Genomic DNA, 17,395 nt, shown 5'->3' on the forward strand with positions numbered 1-17,395 from the left:
GTGTCTGGTCCTGTAGAAAGTCGAGGAGAATGGGACTACAGTTTCATGAGAGCAAAGATGTAGGTCCGAATTTGATAGTCATTGGTTTAGGGGCAAAAGTCGAAGTGAGAATCAGTTCATCTTAGAAAAGAGTGGTTCCGGGAGGAGCTAGAGGAACCAGAGAGGGAGATTCCCGGAAGGACAAAGAGAGAGAAAGGAAGCCAAGGTGATGTGATGATCTGGAAGCCAGAAAGTGAGTCTGTCTCTGCATAGGGTACAGACCAAGGACTGGACACTCCTGGGTCGGAACAACACTGTTGATCTCTGAATCAATCCTGGACTTGCCCTTCCATTCGACTTACTGGGATATGGGAAAAGAAACTCTCAGTGTCCTCAGAGAATATGGATGGGGTTTATTTCCTAACATCTGAGCCTAGCTTCCTCCTCCGGAGAAGGCAATGGCAACCCACTCCAGTACTCTTGCCTGGAAAATTCCATGGACGGAGGATCCTTGTAGGCTCTAGTCCATGGGGTCGCTAGGAGTCGGACACGACTGGGCGACTTCACTTTCACTTTCATGCATTGGAGAAGGAAATGGCAACCCACTCGTGTTCCTGCCTGGAGAATCCCAGGGACGGGGGAGCCTGGTGGGCTGCCGTCTATGGGGTCGCACAGAGTCGGACACGACTGAAGCGAAGCAGCAGCAGCAGCAGCAGCTTCCCGCTCCAGCCCGGGATCCCAGACACCCGGCTGCTAGTTCACTGTCTGCGTCGGTCGCCTAGGAGACGAGCACCACGGCCTACTGAGCAGGCGCTTTTTCTGAGGCCACGCCCCCCCGCGGGCGGGCGCTGATTGGCCCGTTTGAAATGCGCCGGGCGCGAGCTCACCTGGGCCCTCAGCGGCGTTTCCCGGATTCCTCAAGTGCCGCGCAGGAGTCTCCGAGTCGCGGTCCCTGTGGCCGGTCCCTGAGGTCCGCCGTTCTCGTCAACCCCCGGCCGAGTCCGGCATTCCCCGCGCGCGCCTCTGGGCAGTTCGGAGCTTACTGCCATGAAGCCAGCGTGAGTACTGGGCCGCGAAGCTGGGGCCGGCGTCTCCCCTCGCCGCGGCAGGCCGGCGGCCGCGCCGTGGGCACCAAGCCCTGCGCCGCCCGGACCACCAGGCCCCCGACCAGGACCGCCCGGGGGAGGCGGGCGTGAAGACCCGTCCTCGTCCACCCGGGCTAGCTCCCCGCCTCGCGGAGTCGGGCGCCTGGCTCCCCGCCCTGGCCGCGCTCGGCCGGGGAGGGGCGGGAGGTTTGGGCCGGGACCGCCGCCTCCGATCCTTTCTCTGACTCCCCTTTCCCTCCCTGGCCGCCCGCACCCGCGGGTTGCATTTGCCCAGTTAGTGCGGGGCGGGGGTCGTCTCGGGGTGGGCCTGGTGTTGTGTCCTGGGTTTGGGGTTGGGTAGGTGGTCTCAGCCCCTGAAGAGCCCTTGGCATCCGGGCGCACTGCCTGCCTTTCCTAGTCTAATTCGGTAGCCTCGGGGCCGCGACCCTCTCGGGTGTAGGCCAGTTACTTTTGCTCTGTTCTTTGGTCTCAGACAACCCCGCCCCCGGCCACAAACGCCCACATTCCTCACGAAGTTGGTGACAATTGCGCCGCAGCCTAATTCCTTGACCGCCACTGGGTGACGAAATACTTGTGCAAAAAAGGTTAACGTTATAATTATCATCAGGATGTCGCTAGTCGTTTGCAGAAAAACAGCGTGTTTTCTTAAGAGGCTAAAGTCAAAATTTTTATCTTTGGGGGAAAAAAATGTTGAGTTTAAGTAAACCTACCATAATATTTTGCACTTAAAACACGAATTTGTTTTGTTTCATTGGGAAAGTGCTGAGAAAGTATTTTAACAACCTGTGTAGTCCAAGCCAGTAATTTCACTTAGTGTTAAATGTTCATCTCGTCTATAGATAAATGGGGGGGGGGGAAGGGGAGTGTCATATTAGAGAAATGGTGAAATAAGCCAAAATATCTTTTTCTACTGCCTCCACTTAAGAGAGCACAAAATTGCAGTTTGGGGACCACATTTTGTCTGGGAACAAAGGATGATAGTTTTGAGAATTCAATAGTCACTTGTTCTTTAAAAATAAGGACAAATCTTGATCGAAGAGTGGATTTCTCCATCTGCATTTTTATAATTTAGAAATTAATCACTTGGTCTGCCTTGGCAATAGACTAAGCACAATGTATGTGCTTTACCAAATGCCTTTTGAGATAAGTGTGCTCAATTATTTGTTGAGTTTTCAAATTTGTAAACGCGTCTCGCATCTCTCTTATAATGCCTGTAAAATTGTTGGTCAAGAAAGCAAACCACTTAACATACAGAAATGACTTAATTACTTAACTATTCAGTTCAGTTCAGTCGCTCAGTCGTGTCCGACTCCTTGCGACCCCAGGCCACCCTGTCCATCACCAACTCCCGGAGTTCACTCATACTCATGTCCATAGAGTTGGTGATGCCATCCAGCCATCTCATTCTCTGTCATAGAGTTGGTGATGCCATCCAGCCATCTCATTCTCTGTCGTCCCCGTCTCCTCCCACCCCCAATCCCTCCCAGCATCAGAGTCTTTTCCAGTGAGTCAACTCTTCGCATTAGTTGGCCAAAATATTGGAGTTTCAGCTTTAGCATCAGTCCTTCCAATGAACACCCAGGATTGATCTCCTTTAGAATGGACTGGTTGGATCTCCATGCAGTCCAAGGGACTCTCAAGAGTCTTCTCCAGCACCACAGTTCAAAAGCATCAATTCTTCGGCGATCAGCTTTCTTCACAGTCCAACTCTCACGTATAAGTAGATATTAAAAAAAAATAACCAGAATTTGAGTAAATTGTAAAGATCTTACAGGTTTTATTCAATGATTCATGAATCAGACAGCTTCCTATCTAGCAGATAGAAAGGTGTTCCTAAGAGCTGTACAAAATGGAAGATTTTTATCGGGGGGTTGTGGAACAAAGGAATTTTACTAGCAATGAGTGGATTTTCTGTTGCAAGATGAGCATCCTTTACTCTATGGCAGGGGTCTATCAGGCAGATCACTTTACCAGTGCTGACCAGGTAATTCCAGATTGACTGGTTTAAGATTCTACTCCTGGGAGTGGTTGAAACTGTAAGTTAGGTATTGAGTCACAATTTGGTGACATGGAACTTAGCACAAATAACTCCATTTGGGGTCTGTTATTTCTTTTCTTGGTGCCACAAATGTCTCCTAAGCCAAATTTTAGTTGCTTTTAAGTTACGCATGTCACAAACACTCTCCTACTAAGGTAGTTTGTACGTATTCATATTATTTGGGGCATAGTGTTTGGAACTGCTAAAGAATAATTTTATAACCCCTAGGAAGATTGTCTCTGTATGCATTATAGGTTAGGTTTTTATATGTTAGTGTTGAACTGAAATGTTTTTGTTTCTATGACCAGGAGGACTAAGACGCCCAGGAAACCACCAGTGAAAAAAGGATCCCAAACGAGTCTTAAAGACCCAGTTGGGGTAAGGTCTGCCTGTGAATTTGTGTGTTCTTTCTTCAGTCCCTTTATGTTTTATATGCTTGAAAGGGACAGAGATATGGAAGTGGAATCAAACAACATTTAGCTAAAAGGACTGTACTAAATTGCTTAAGGCTGGTTCCAGCTTTGAAATTTTTTTTCTATGTAGGATTTATTAGTCCAGTAAAATGAAGCCTTTGGTTGTCAGTTGCATACTTCCTATAACTACTTATATTTGAAAAGCTAGATAATGAAAAAATATTCAACTATGTTGATAGTCTCTGGGATGGGGTGAAACTTTGTGCTTGGATGAACATCCTCTCCTATCTACACGACTGAGTGACTGAACTGAACTGAACTGAACTGAAACAGTAACTTACGGCACACTTGAAGAGTAAAGCCCCAAACTCCATGCTTTTGGGGACCAAGTTTCATAGACTCTGGTTTAGAACAGTTTCATTTATCTCGTGACTACTCTATGAACTTCACTAGTTTCAGGCTTGGGAACTTTTAAAAGCAAATGGCAAATAAAAGAACATTGGCTTGCTCTGTTTTTGTTTGTTTGTTTGTTTGTTTTAATTTTCCCTTCATTGGCACTGGAGTGTTATCTCTTGATCTGAGTTGTGGGAACCAGATGCTTTGCATTTACAGCTGAATAGTTTTCTCCCAGCCCTATCACTGATTAAGAAGATGACATTTTGAATCTTGCATGTTAGTATATTGTGTTAAGCTGGCAAGTTTTACCTGACATCCAATTCCAAACAATCCTAACAGCTTTTCAGATATTTTTCATTGTGTGATATGTTCTTGATTTTTAGAGTTTTGATTTTATGTGCATTTAAAATTCTCTCATATCTATCTGTTTGCATTTGACAGCAAATTGGGTAGCAGATTTTTGGCTTTTGGAGCTCTAAGTTTATTTAGCTTTCAAGTTTAGATGTCAAATGTTGGTTGATGAATGAATAAATGAATTAAGGAAAAGTCAGGTAAAAAGTCAACCTTTGTTCTTTAAGCACCTTCTTGTATTTTCAGGTGTACTGTAGGGTACGTCCACTGAGCCTTCCTGAGCAAGAGTGTTGCATAGAAGTAATCAATAATACAACAGTTCAGCTTCATACCCCTGAGGGTTACAGACTCAACAGAAATGGAGACTATAAGGAGGTAATTCTGATTGGAACCAACCGTTTTTAACTGATAGGTTCTTTCTTGGATCAGTTTTCTATTTTTTAAGTATGACAAAATTCCTGTGTTTCCACTTTACTGAAAGACTTATTTACTTCAGTCTAACTACCATATTAAAAGTGTCTAATTTCTGAGTTGTATAAACACACCTTTGGTATACTGAAGTTAAAAGATTGGTTTTAGATGGTAATTTCTTATACTGGATATTTATTGCTTTTTAGAGTATATTTTAAAGATAGTTTAATGTGGAATGATATCTGATTGTGCTCGGCAGTTATATATATATAGTTCCATGTGTGGGATTGAAGTAACATTTAATAGGCATTTTATACTTGTATTGATTTCTTATGAAGTGTTTTTATTTTTGTAAAATGTTAAGCAAAGAGTTCAGTTCAGTAAACATGTGCTAAGCTGGAGGGTGAAAGGAAACTTAAAAATGAGTAAGACATAATCCTTGCTTTCCTGGAGCTTACAACTTAGTTGGGAGCACAGACACTAAGCAAGTAATGCTCATAGGTAAGACAGAGGTGCTTAAAGAAATGGACTTTGGGAGTGCAGAAAAAAGATTAATTCAGGCTGTCGACTCTTGTCGCTGCCTTGACTGTTTTATGTACACTGCTCCCAGGAGATTGTTAGTCAGAAGTCTACCAGTGGCCTCTCTGGTGATGTGATGTGATGGACACCTCTTTGTCTTCATTATGATCTGTTTCTCAGCAGCACTGTTCTGTCTTCCCCCTCAAACTTTCCATGTTGTCTTTTATCCATAACTTTACACATTGATTATGTAATAATTTTGGAGTTTTGATCTTCAGCCTACATCTTTTCTCTAAACTGGAACGTCCACTGTTTGGGTGCCACATCGGCGTGTCCAAAAGAACTCTTGATTCTTTTTCCCCTCTAGATCAGTACTTCCTTTGTTTTTTCTTGTCAGTAAATAGCACCACCACCATCTGTTTGCTTAAACCAGAAACCTTGTCCCTACCTTCATCTTGGGGGCTTCCCTAGTAGCTCAGTTGGTAAAGAATCTGCCTGCAATGCAGGAGATCTGGGTTTGATCCCTGGGTCAGGAAGATCCCCTGGAGAAGGAAATGGCAACCCACTCCAGTACTCTTGCCTGGAGCATTCCATGGACAGAGGAACCTGGCGGGTTACAGTCCATGGGTCATAAAGAGTCAGACACGACTGTGTGACCAACTTTCACTTTTCTGTTACCCCCCTCATATCTAGTTCATCATTAGATCCTATCAGTTCTACTCCAGTGTATATCTTGAAACTGTCCTTTTATTTCTGTCTCTACTCCTACCCTTGTCTGAGGTCTGTTTTAATTATGGAGATGGAGAAGGCAATGGCACCCTACTCCAGTACTCTTGCCTGGAAAATCCCATGGACAGAGGAGCCTGATAGGCTGCAGTCCCACTCCAGTACTCTTGCCTGGAAAATCCCATGGACGGAGGAGCCTGGTGGGCTGCAGTCCATGGGGTCGCTAGGAGTCGGACACGATTGAGCGACTTCACTTTCCCTTTCATGCATTGGAGAAGGAAATGGCAACCCACTCCAGTGTTCCTGCCTGGAGAATCCCAGGGATGGGGGAGCCTGGTAGGCTGCCGTCTATGGGGTCACACAGAGTCGGACACGACTGAAGCAACTTAGCGGCAGCAGTGCTTTTCAAACTGTCCATGGTGAAGAAGCAACTTTCTTATTTTCAGTGCATTGTGACTGATAGTTTTATGCTGCTTTGCCACAAGAAACTGTTACACAATTGTTAGGCAAAGTTAGACAAAGGAGAACTGGTTTATAATCTGTTCAGAGTAAGCTCACTGATCACATGCTGGGACACTGCAGCCATGTGAAATGACTATAGAGGTTCTGAGCAATTACTCTCCATCTCTATAATTACTTCCCCTGGACAGGAGACAGATAGCCCTCAGAGGGGCACTGGCCTGCCTGCTGACCACACTTTGAGTGGCGTTGACAAGAATATGCTGAAGCCCACTGGACTACCTGCTTCCATTCTGAATCTTCTCTGATCTGTTGCCACAGAGCAGCCAGTCAAAGCAGAAGTCAGACCTCACTATTTTCCTTTTTTTCTTTAATTGAAGTACAGTTAAGTTACAGTGTTGTATTAGCTTCTGGTATACAGCAAAGTGATTCAGTTATCCATATATGTACATATTCTTTTTCATATTCTTTTCCTTTATAGTTTACTACAAGATATGAATACATCTGCCTGTACTATACAGTAGGATGTTGATGTTTATCTGTATATGTTGTTGTTCAGTCGCTAAGCTGTGTCTGACTCTTTGTGACCCCACGGGCTGCAGCACACTAGGTTTCCCTGTCCTCCACTATCTCCCAGGGTTTGCTCAAACCATATGTCCATTCAGTCGGTGATGCCATCCAGCCAGCTAATCCTCTGTTGCCCCCTTCTCCTCCTGCCTTCAATCTTTCCCAGTATCAGGGTCTTGGTACTTTGTATCTCCTAATTCCAAACTCTTAATTTGTACCCTCCCCCACCATTTTTCCTTTTAAAGCCTTCTAAGTTTTAACAGAAGCAGAAGATATTAAGAAGAGGTGGCAAGAATACACAGAAAAACTGTACAAAAAAGATCTTCACGACCAAGATAATCAGGATGGTCTGATCACTGACCTAAAGCCAGACATCTTGGAATGTGAAGTCAAGTGGGCCTTAGAAAGCATCACTACGAACAAAGCTAGTGGAGGTGATGGAATTCCAGTTGAGCTATTTCAAATCCTGAAAGATGATGCTGTGAAAGTGTTGCACTCAATATGCCAGCAAATTTGGAAAACTCAGCAGTGGCCACAGGACTGGAAAAGGTCAGTCTTCATTCCGGTCCCAAAGAAAGGCAATGCCAAAGAATGCTGAAACTACCCCACAATTGCACTCATCTCACACGCTAGTAAAGTCATGCTCAAAATTCTCCAAGCCAGGCTTCAGCAATACGTGAACCGTGAACTTCCAGATGTTCAAGCTGATTTTAGAAAAGGCAGAGGAACCAGAGATCAAATTGCCAACATCCTCTGGATCATGGAAAAAATAAGAGAGTTCCAGAAAAACATCTATTTCTGCTTCATTGACTGTGCCAAAGCCTTTGACTGTGTGGATCACAGTAAACTGTGGAACATTCTGAAAGAGATGGGAATCCCAGACCACCTGACCTGCCTCTTGAGAAACCTGTATGCAGGTCAGGAAGCAACAGTTAGAACTGGACATGGAACAACAGACTGGTTCCAAATAGGAAAAGGAGTTCGTCAAGGTTGTATATTGTCACCCTGCTTATTTAACTCACATGCAGAGTACATCATGAGGAACGCTGGGCTGGAAGAAACACAAGCTGGAATCAAGATTGCCAGGAGAAATATCAACAACCTCAGATATGCAGATGACACCACCCCAAGAGGAACTCAAAGGCCTCTTGATGAAAGTGAAAGAGGAGAGTAAAAAAGTTGGCTTGAAGCTCAACATTCAGAAAACTAAGATCATGGCATCTGGTCCCATCACTTCATGGGAAATAGATGGGGAAACAGTGGAAACAGTGTCAGACTTTATTTTTTTGGGCTCCAAAATCACTGCAGATGCTGATTGCAGCCATGAAATTAAAAGACGCTTGCTCCTTGGAAGGAAAGTTATGACCAGCCTAGATAGCATATTAAAAAGCAGAGACTTTACTTTGCCAACCAAGGTCCGTCTAGTCAAGGCTAGGTTTTTCCCGTGGTCATGTATGGATGTGAGAGTTGGACTGTGAAGAAAGCTGATCGCCGAAGAATTGATGCTTTTGAATTGTGGTGTTGGAGAAGACTCTTGAGAGTCCCTTGGACTGCAAGGAGATCCAACCAGTCCATTCTAAAGGAGATCAGTCCTGGGTGTTCATTGGAAGGACTGATGCTGAAGCTGAAGCTCCAATACTTTGGCCACCTCATGCGACGAGTTGACTCACTGGAAAAGACTCTGATGCTGGGAGGGATTGGGGGCAGGAGGAGACGGGGACGACAGAGGATGAAATGGCTGGATGGCATCACCGACTCTGTGGACATGAGTTTGAGTGAACTCCGGGAGCTGGTGATGGACAGGGATGCCTGGCGTGCTGTGATTCATGGGATCGCAAAGAGTCAGACACGACTGAGTGACTGAACTGAACTGAAGTTTTAAAATGGGAAAATCCTGCTTAGTTTGCCTGCTATCTAATTTCTCCACCTCACCTCTTATTACTCATCCAATCCCGAATTGCTTGGATAAACCAGAATCCTGCCTCAGGCCTTTTGCCTTGGCTCCTCATCCTCAAATCTCCTTCTCTGAGAGTTTGTCCAGACTACCCCCATTGGAAGTAGTATCATTCCTGCTTCTATTCTGGTCTGTACTCTATTCTTCCTTAATAGCACTTATCACAATCTGTAGACTTATTTACTTGTTTATGGTCTCTTTCCCCAGGTGTAATATACACTTCTATGGGAGATGCACCTTATGTGTCCAGTTTGCCAAATAGTCAGTAAATATGGAGTAAGCATGAAGGAATGGTTTGTGAACGCTTCATGGAAGAGTTGGACTTTGAGAATGTAAAATAGTTGAGAAGTGACTTATTGAATTTTACTTTTATTAGAGTTAATTTCATGTATGTGTAAATAGTACAAAAGCTAAGTGGGGATTAAAAGTTCTCAGTGTCTTGTGACTGGATAATGGAAAAACTGTTAAAATGGAAATGCCTTTGACAGCAATTAGCTTCTTTGGCTTGGGCAAGTTCCTTCTTGGCCTCAGTTTTCTTCAGTTAGAAGAGGGTGGGGGTTGTTCATGAAGACTTGGAAGTCATCTGATTGACCTGTCACCACTATCCTGTGTGTGTCCTTTCAGGTCCAGGATTCTTTGTTCTTTCTGTGAACTCTAAAGCTGTTTTCTAAAGGGCTTTCCTCATAGCTCAGTTGGTAAAGGATCCGCCTGCAATGCAGGAGACCTCAGTTCGATTCCTGGTTTGGGAAGATCTGCTGGAGAAGGGATAAGCTACCCACTCCAGTTTTCTTGGGCTTCCCTTGTGGCTCAGCTTGTAAAGAATCCACCCGCAATGCAGGAGACCTGAGTTCAATCCCTGGGTTGGGAACATTCCCCTGGAGAAGGGAAAGGCTACCCACTCCAGTATCCTGGCCTGGAGAATTCCGTGGACTGTAAAGTTCTTGGGTCGCAAAGTGTTGGACACGACTGAGCGACTTTCACTTTCAAAACTGTTTTATAGCATTGGAATAAAGACAAAGGTGAGAGTTAGCTGAAGTAAGTGTGTGCTATGCTAGACAGTGTTTGAGACATGATTAGTATTAAGTGTGAGCTGTTGTTATGATAATGATGATGATGTATTTCAGTCCTAATCTATACGGTCTCCTTTTGGGGGACAAAACTGCTAATAGTTTTCATAAGGGTTATGATATCTGAGCAGGTTGAATTTAAGATAAAAGGTACAAAATAGGGAAAAGGGGCCACGTGATAAAGGCTATGTGAAGTCACTCAGTCGTGTCCGACTCTTTGAGACCCCATGGACTGTAGCCTACCAGGCTTCTCCGTCCGTGGGATTCTCCAGGCAGGAGTACTGGAGTGGGTTGCTGTTTCCTTCTCCAGGAGATCTTCCCAACCCAGGGATCGAACCCGGGTCTCCCACATTGCAGGCAGACGCTTTACCATCTGAGCCACCAGGGAAGCTCGATAAAGGCTATAATCCATAATAAATTCTAAGTGAATACTCATGCACCAAATAACAGTATTGATGTTCATGGAGCAAAAACTGAAAGAAATTCAAGAAACCTACAGGAACGGTTGCAATGTCTACAAGCTACTAAAACTAGGAAATAATAAAAATAGAATAGAATTCCAGTCTTTGGACAGTTAGGTCATTTTAGTTTACCTTGAAATGTTTTTGTTTACCCCAGTCCCTAATCTTATTCTCCAGTTGGAGTTGGGTAATATTTTCGATAGTATAGCTATACTTTGTGTCATATGTTGAAAGATCTGAGAATTGAAGTATTACTTCACTTTAAAGGTCACAATTATTTAAAATTTATTTTACATTAGAACACAGATCAGAGATTTCCCTGGGGGTTCAGTGGTTAAGACTGAATCCTTCCGCTGCAGAGGGCATGGGTTCCATTCCTGGTCAGGGAACTAGGATCCTGCATGCCTTGCAGTGTGGGGGAAAAAAAAAAAAACTCAGATGAGATTATATTGACAGTTTTTTCTAGTTTTAAAAAAGCAATACATCAAAACTCTTAATTTTTTACTGTTATGCTATTTTAAAATGACATCTTTATTTTTTTAAAAAAAGAAAGCAGTAAAGTAGTATATGAAGTAATGCTTGAGGATTTTCACAAATCTGTGACTGAATTGTTATAATACCTTTTGATCTTCTTTGTCACTTAATTAAAACAAAATCAGCCTTAGTGTATGAAGCATAAGTAGACCTAAGACTTTTCTACATATATACTTTTATATATATAAAACTCTTCAGTAGTTGTAACCATACTATACTTCAGTACCATAACCATAAATATTTACCAGTTTATTACTGGTATAATTTAAGTATGTCATGACTTTTTAAAGTTTCCAAGTTTAAAATCTATTGATATTTTTTTCTTTTCATGTCTAGATTTAAGTGTTCATAAGGAAACATCTGAATGTGTTAAAGCAGATGTATTTCTATCCTAGATATAGTGCGATTCCATTTATGTGCTTTTTATTTTTTCCTTCTTCACAGACTCAGTATTCATTTAAACAAGTATTTGGCACTCATACCACCCAAAAGGAGCTCTTTGATGTTGTGGCTAATCCCTTGGTAGATGACCTCATTCATGGCAAAAATGGTATGATTCTGGAGTTTTTGCTGAATATTACTTTTTCTCTTCTGGTAAAACTTTTTGATACTTACATATTTACTCTGTGTTTGGCCTTGAACTCAGTTAATTTGTCAGGGTTGTGTTAAACCTACTTTTTTGAGCAGTTGATTTTATTTTTTAATTCACTTATTTTTTTGAATTTCATATTGGCGTATAGTTGATTTACAGTGTTGTATTAGTTTCAGATGTACAGCTAAATGATTCAGTTGTACATATATCCATTCTTTTTCAGATTCTTTTCCCATATAGGTTATTACAGAATATTGAGTAGATTTCCCTGTGCTATACAGTAGGTACTTGTTGGTTATCTATTTTAAATATAGTAGTGTGTGTATGTCAGTCTCAAACTCCCAATTTATCCCTCTCCTTTGGTAACCTTTGGTAATCATAAGTCTATTTTCTAAGTCTGTGAGACTGTTTCTGTCTTATAAACAGGTTTATTGGTATTTTTTTTTTTAAGATTCTACATATAAGGGCTATCATGTGATATTTGTCTTTCTCTGTCCAATTTATTTCACTTACTCACTTAGTATGATAATCTCAAGGTCCATCCATGTTGCTGCGGATAACAGTATTTCATTCTTTTTATGGCTGAGTAATAAATCCCATGGACGGAGAAGCCTGGTGTAGGCTACAGTCCACGGGGTCGCAAAGAGTCCGACACGACTGAGCGACGGAACAGAACGGAATATTCCATTTGATATATGTACCATGCCTTCACCCATTCATCTGTTGATGGACATTTGAGGTTGCTTCCATGTCTTGGCTATTGTAAACAGCACTGCAGTGAACACTGGGGTGCATGTAACCTTTCAAACCATAGTTTACTCTGAATATATGCCCCAGTAGTGATATTGCTGCATCCTATGGTAGCTCTGTTTTTAGTTTTTTAAGGAATCTCCATACTGTTCTCTAGTGGTGTGCCAATTTACATTCCCACCAACACTGTAGGAGGATTCCCTTATCTCCACACCCTCTCCAGCATTTATTGTGTGTAGACTGTTTGATGATGGCCATTCTGACCAGTGTGGGGGGATATCTCATTGTAGTTTTGATTTGCATTTCTCTAATAACTAGCAATGCTGAGCATCTTTTCATGCGCTTCTTGGCCATCTGTATATCTTTTTTGGGGAAATGTCTATTTAGGTCTTCTGCCCATTTTTTATTTGACTGTTTTGGATGTGGAGCTGCATGAATTGTATTTTGGAGATTAATCTCTTGTTGGTCACATCATTTACAAATGTTTTCTCCCAGTCTATTGGTTGTTTTTTCATTTAGTTGATGGTTTCCTTTACTGTGCAAAAGATTTACATTTTAATTAGGTCCCGTTTTTTTTTTGTTTTTATTACCCTTGAAGGTGGGTCCAAAAATTATCTCACTGTGATTTATGTCAGAGTGTGTGCTGCCGATGTTTTCCTCTAAGAGCTTTATAGTATCTGGCCTTACATTTAGGTCTTAATGTATTTTGAGTTTATTTTTGTGTATAGTATTAGAGAATATTCTAATTTCATTTTTTTTACATGTAGCTGTCAAGTTTTCCCAGCATCACTTATTGAAGAGACCCTTTTCTCCATTGTATTTTCTTGCCTCTTCCTTTGTCGCAAATTGACAATAAGTGTGTGTTTCTGGGCTTTCTTTCTTGTTCCTTTGACCTATAATTGTGTTCTTTTGGTGCCAGTACTGTAGCATTTTGATTTCTGTAGGTTTGTAGTATAGTCTGAAGTCAAGGGAGCCTGATTCCTCCCACTTCGTTTTTCTTTCAAAGGATGGCTTTGAATATTGGGGTATTTTGTGTTTCCGTATAAATGTAAAAAAAAATTTGTTTTAGTTCTATGAAAAATGCCGTTGGAAATATGAGAGAAACTGCATTGAATTTGTAGATTGCCCCTGGGTAGTATAGTCATTTTGACAATATTGATTCTTCCAATCCAAGAACAGGGTATAACTTTCCATTTGTTTGTGTCATCTTCAATTTCTTTCTTCAGTGTCTTATAGTTTTCAGAGTACAGATCTTTTGCCTCCCTAGGTAGGTTCAGTCCTAGGTTTATTCTTTTTGATGTGATAGTAAATGGGATTATTTCCTTAATTTCTCTTCCTAGTCTTTGATTGTTCAGTTCAGTTCAGTTCAGTTCAGTTGCTCAGTCGTGTCCGACTCTCCGCGACCCCATGAATCACAGCACGCCAGGCCTCCCTGTCCATCACCAACTCCCGGAGTACACTCAAACCCATGTCCACAGAGTCGGTGATGCCATCCAGCCATCTCATTCTTGGTCGTCCCCTTCTCCTCCCGCCCCCAACCTTTCCCAGCATCAGAGTCTTTTCCAGTGAGTCAACCCGTCGCATGAGGTGGCCAAAGTATTGCAGTTTCAGCTTTAGCATCAGTCCCTCCAATGAACATCCAGGATTGATCTCCTTTAGAATGGACTGGTTGGATCTCCTTGCAGTATAAGGGACTCTCAAGAGTCTTCTCCAACACCACAGTTCAAAAGCTTCGATTCTTCGGCGATCAGCCTTCTTCACAGTCCAACTCTCACATCCATACATGACCACAGGAAAAACCATAGCCTTGACTAGACGGACCTTGGTTGGCAAAGTAATGTCTCTGCTTTTTAATATACTATCTAGGTTGGTTATAACTTTCCTTCCAAGGAGCAAGCGTCTTTTAATTTCATGGCTGCAATCAGCATCTGCAGTGATTTTGGAGCCCAAAAAAATAAAGTCTGACACTGTTTCCACTGTTTTTCCATCTATTTCCCATGAAGTGATGGGACCAGATGCCATGATCTTTGTTTTCTGAATGTTGAGCTTCAAGCCAACCTTTTCACTCTCCTCTTTCACTTTCATCAAGAGGCTTTTGAGTTCCTCTTCACTTTCTGCCATAAGGGTAGTGTCATCTGCATATCTGAGGTTATTGATATTTCTCCTGGCAATCTTGATTCCAGCTTGTGCTTCTTCCAGCCCAGCGTTCCTCATGATGTACTCTGCATATAAGTTAAATAAGCAAGGTGACAATGTACAACCTTGACGTACACCTTTCCCTATTTGGAACCAGTCTGTTGTTCCATGTCCAGTTTTAACTGTTGCTTCCTGACCTGCATACCGGTTTCTCAAGAGGCAGGTCAGGTGGTCTGGCATTCCCATCTCTTTCAAAATGTTCCACAGTTTATTGTGATCCACACAGTCAAAGGCTTTGGCATAGTCAGTGAAGCAGAAATAGATGTTTTTCTGAAACTCTCTTGCTTTCTCCATGATCCAGCGGATGTTGGCAATTTGATCTCGGGTTCCTCTGCCTTTTCTAAAACCTGCTTGAACATCTGGGAGTTCACGGTTTACATACTGCTGAAGCCTGGCTTGGAGAATTTTGAGCATGACTTTACTAGCGTGTGAGATGAGTGCAATTGTGCGGTAGTTTGAGCATTCTTTGGCATTGCCTTTCTTTGGGATTGGAATGAAGACTGACCTCTTCCAGTCCTGTGGCCACTGCTGAGTTTTCCAAATCTGCTGGCATATTGAGTGCAGCACTTTCACAGCATCATCTTTCAAGACTTGAAATAGCTCAACTGGAATTCCATCACCTCCACTAGCTTTGTTAGTAGTGATGCTTTCTAAGGCCCACTTGACTTCACATTCCAAGATGTCTGGCTCTAGGTCAGTGATCATGTTATCGTGACTATCTTGGTTGTGAAGATCTTTTTTGTACAGTTCTTCTGTGTATTCCTAAGATTTCTGTATATTAATTTTGTATCCTGCAACTTTACCAGATTCATTGAGGAGCTGTAGTAGTTTTCTGGTAGCATCTTTAGGATTTTCTACGTCATCATGTCATCTTCAAGCAGTGACAGTTTTACTTCTTTTCCTTCTGGACTTCCTTTTCGTTTTCTTCTCTGATTGTTGTGGCTAGGACTTCTATTCCTCAGTTTGCCAATGTGCTGTATCACACTGATTGATTTGTGGAAACTGAAAAATGCTGTATCCTTGAGATAAATCCCACCTGATAATAATTTAAGATCCTTTTTATGTGTTGACTGAAAAGATGAACAATGTGAGAGTTGCGAGTTAAGTTTTACTTGGGGCAAAATGAGGACTGCAGCCCAGGAGACAGCACTTCAGATAGCTCTGAGAGACTGGTTTAAAGAGGTAGTGGGGGAAAGTCAATATAAAGATTTTGGTGAAGGGGGAGTTCAATGCATTCAAGTGCTTACTTTACAAAAGCTTTTCTGCTAGTCATCAGCTGATGTCACTATGAAGGGATTTAGTGATTTTCTAGATATGAAGAGAGGCAAGGGTTTGGATCCTGAAATCAGTTCCTGAAAATCTCCAACTATCTGAAGACCTGTTCCACCAGTTTCCCTAGAGCACAGAGTGACTCACTCTCCACCCTGAATTCCCCTCAGCGGTGTTGAAGGTTGGCAGCTGAAGCAGCATAGGGTTCAGGTGGCAAATGCTCTTGGCAAGTGCCAGTTTGTAGTTGATAACGTATTGTTGGTTGTGCTTTGCTAGTATTTTGTTGAGAATTTTTGCATCTATTCTCCTCAGTCATGTTTGCCTGTAATTTTCTTTTTTGTGATAATTCTTCTCTGATTTTGTTATCAGGATGATAGTGGCCTTATAGAATGAGTCTGGGAGAGTTCCTTTCTCTGCAATTGTTTTAGAAGAGTTTCTGAAGAAGTTAACTATTCTCTAAACATTTGATAGAATTCTGCTGTGAAACTGACTTTTGTTTGTTGGGAGTGCCTTTTTTTTTATGACATATAGTTGATTTACAATGTCATGTTAATTTCTTCTGTACTGCAGAGTGACTCAGTTAAACACATATATATTCTTTTTTATATTTTCAATTATGGTTTGTCACAGGATAGTAAATGTATTTCCTTGTGCTATATAATAGGACCTTGTTCATCCATCCTATGTATAATAATTTGCCTCTGCTAACTCCAAACTCCTACTCCTTCCCTCTAGTACTTCCTTCCCTCTGAGACCACAAATCTATTCTCTGTATCTGTGAGTCTGTTTTTGTTTTGTAGACGTGTTGATTTGTGTCATATTTCAGTTCCACGTATAAGTTTTATCATGTTATTTGTCTTTTTCTGACTTAGTATGGTAATCTCTAACTCCATTCTTGTTGCTGCGAATGGCGTTATTTCATTCTTTTTTTGTGGCTGAGTGATATTCCAGTGTCTCTGTGTGTGGGTGTGTGTACACCATCTTTATCTATTCATCTGTCAGTGAGCATTGATGTTGTTCCCATGTCTTGGCTGTTGTAAGCCATGAACACTAGGGTGCATGTTTCCTTTCAAAACATGGGTTTCTTTAGATATATGTCCAGGAATGGGATTGCTGCATCCTATAATAGCTCTAATTTAGGTTTTTAAGTAACCTCCATACTATACTGTTCTCCTTAGTGGTATACCAATTTACAAACCTACCAACAATATAGAAGGGTTCCCTTTTCTCCAGACCCTCTCCAGCATTTGTTATTTGTAGACTTCTTGATGAGGGCCATTCTGACTGGTGTGAAGTGGTACCTTATTGTAGTTCTGAATTGCATTTCTCTAATAACTAGTGATGCTGATCATCTTTTCATGTGCCTCTTGGCCATCTGTATGTCATCTTTGGGGAGATGTCTATTTAGGTCTTCTGTCCATTTTATGATTGAGTTGATTGTTTTTGTAAAAGAGATGCATGTTGTTGTTCAGTTGCTCAGTTGTGTCTGCTCTGTGACCCCAAGGACTGTAGCACGCCAGCCTTCCCTGTCCTTCACCATCTCCCTGAGCTTACTCAGATTCATGTCCATTGAGTCGGTGATGCCATCCAACCATCTCATCCTCTGT

The 17,395-nt window shown here is 42.1% G+C and overlaps 1 protein-coding gene across 5 annotated transcripts in view; it reads left to right on the forward strand.

Moving 5' to 3' along the window:
- The first annotated feature begins 859 nt into the window (after positions 1-859).
- Positions 860-17,395, forward strand: part of KIF23 (kinesin family member 23) — a 45,774-nt gene continuing 29,238 nt past the window's right edge. For all 5 annotated transcript variants that reach the window (XM_055436000.2, XM_055436002.2, XM_055436004.2 and 2 more), the window contains exons 1-4: positions 860-1,037; positions 3,432-3,501; positions 4,530-4,658; positions 11,426-11,531. In XM_055436000.2, the coding sequence (XP_055291975.2) occupies positions 1,027-1,037; positions 3,432-3,501; positions 4,530-4,658; positions 11,426-11,531 (316 nt within the window). In that variant the 5' untranslated portion in view covers positions 860-1,026. The remainder of the gene's footprint in view (positions 1,038-3,431; positions 3,502-4,529; positions 4,659-11,425; positions 11,532-17,395) is intronic.

The sequence above is a fragment of the Moschus berezovskii genome, chromosome 9 (genome assembly GCF_049115385.1).
Source record: "Moschus berezovskii isolate FMDL1 chromosome 9, NW_MosBer_1.0, whole genome shotgun sequence".
In the NCBI taxonomy this organism is placed as follows: domain Eukaryota; kingdom Metazoa; phylum Chordata; class Mammalia; order Artiodactyla; family Moschidae; genus Moschus; species Moschus berezovskii.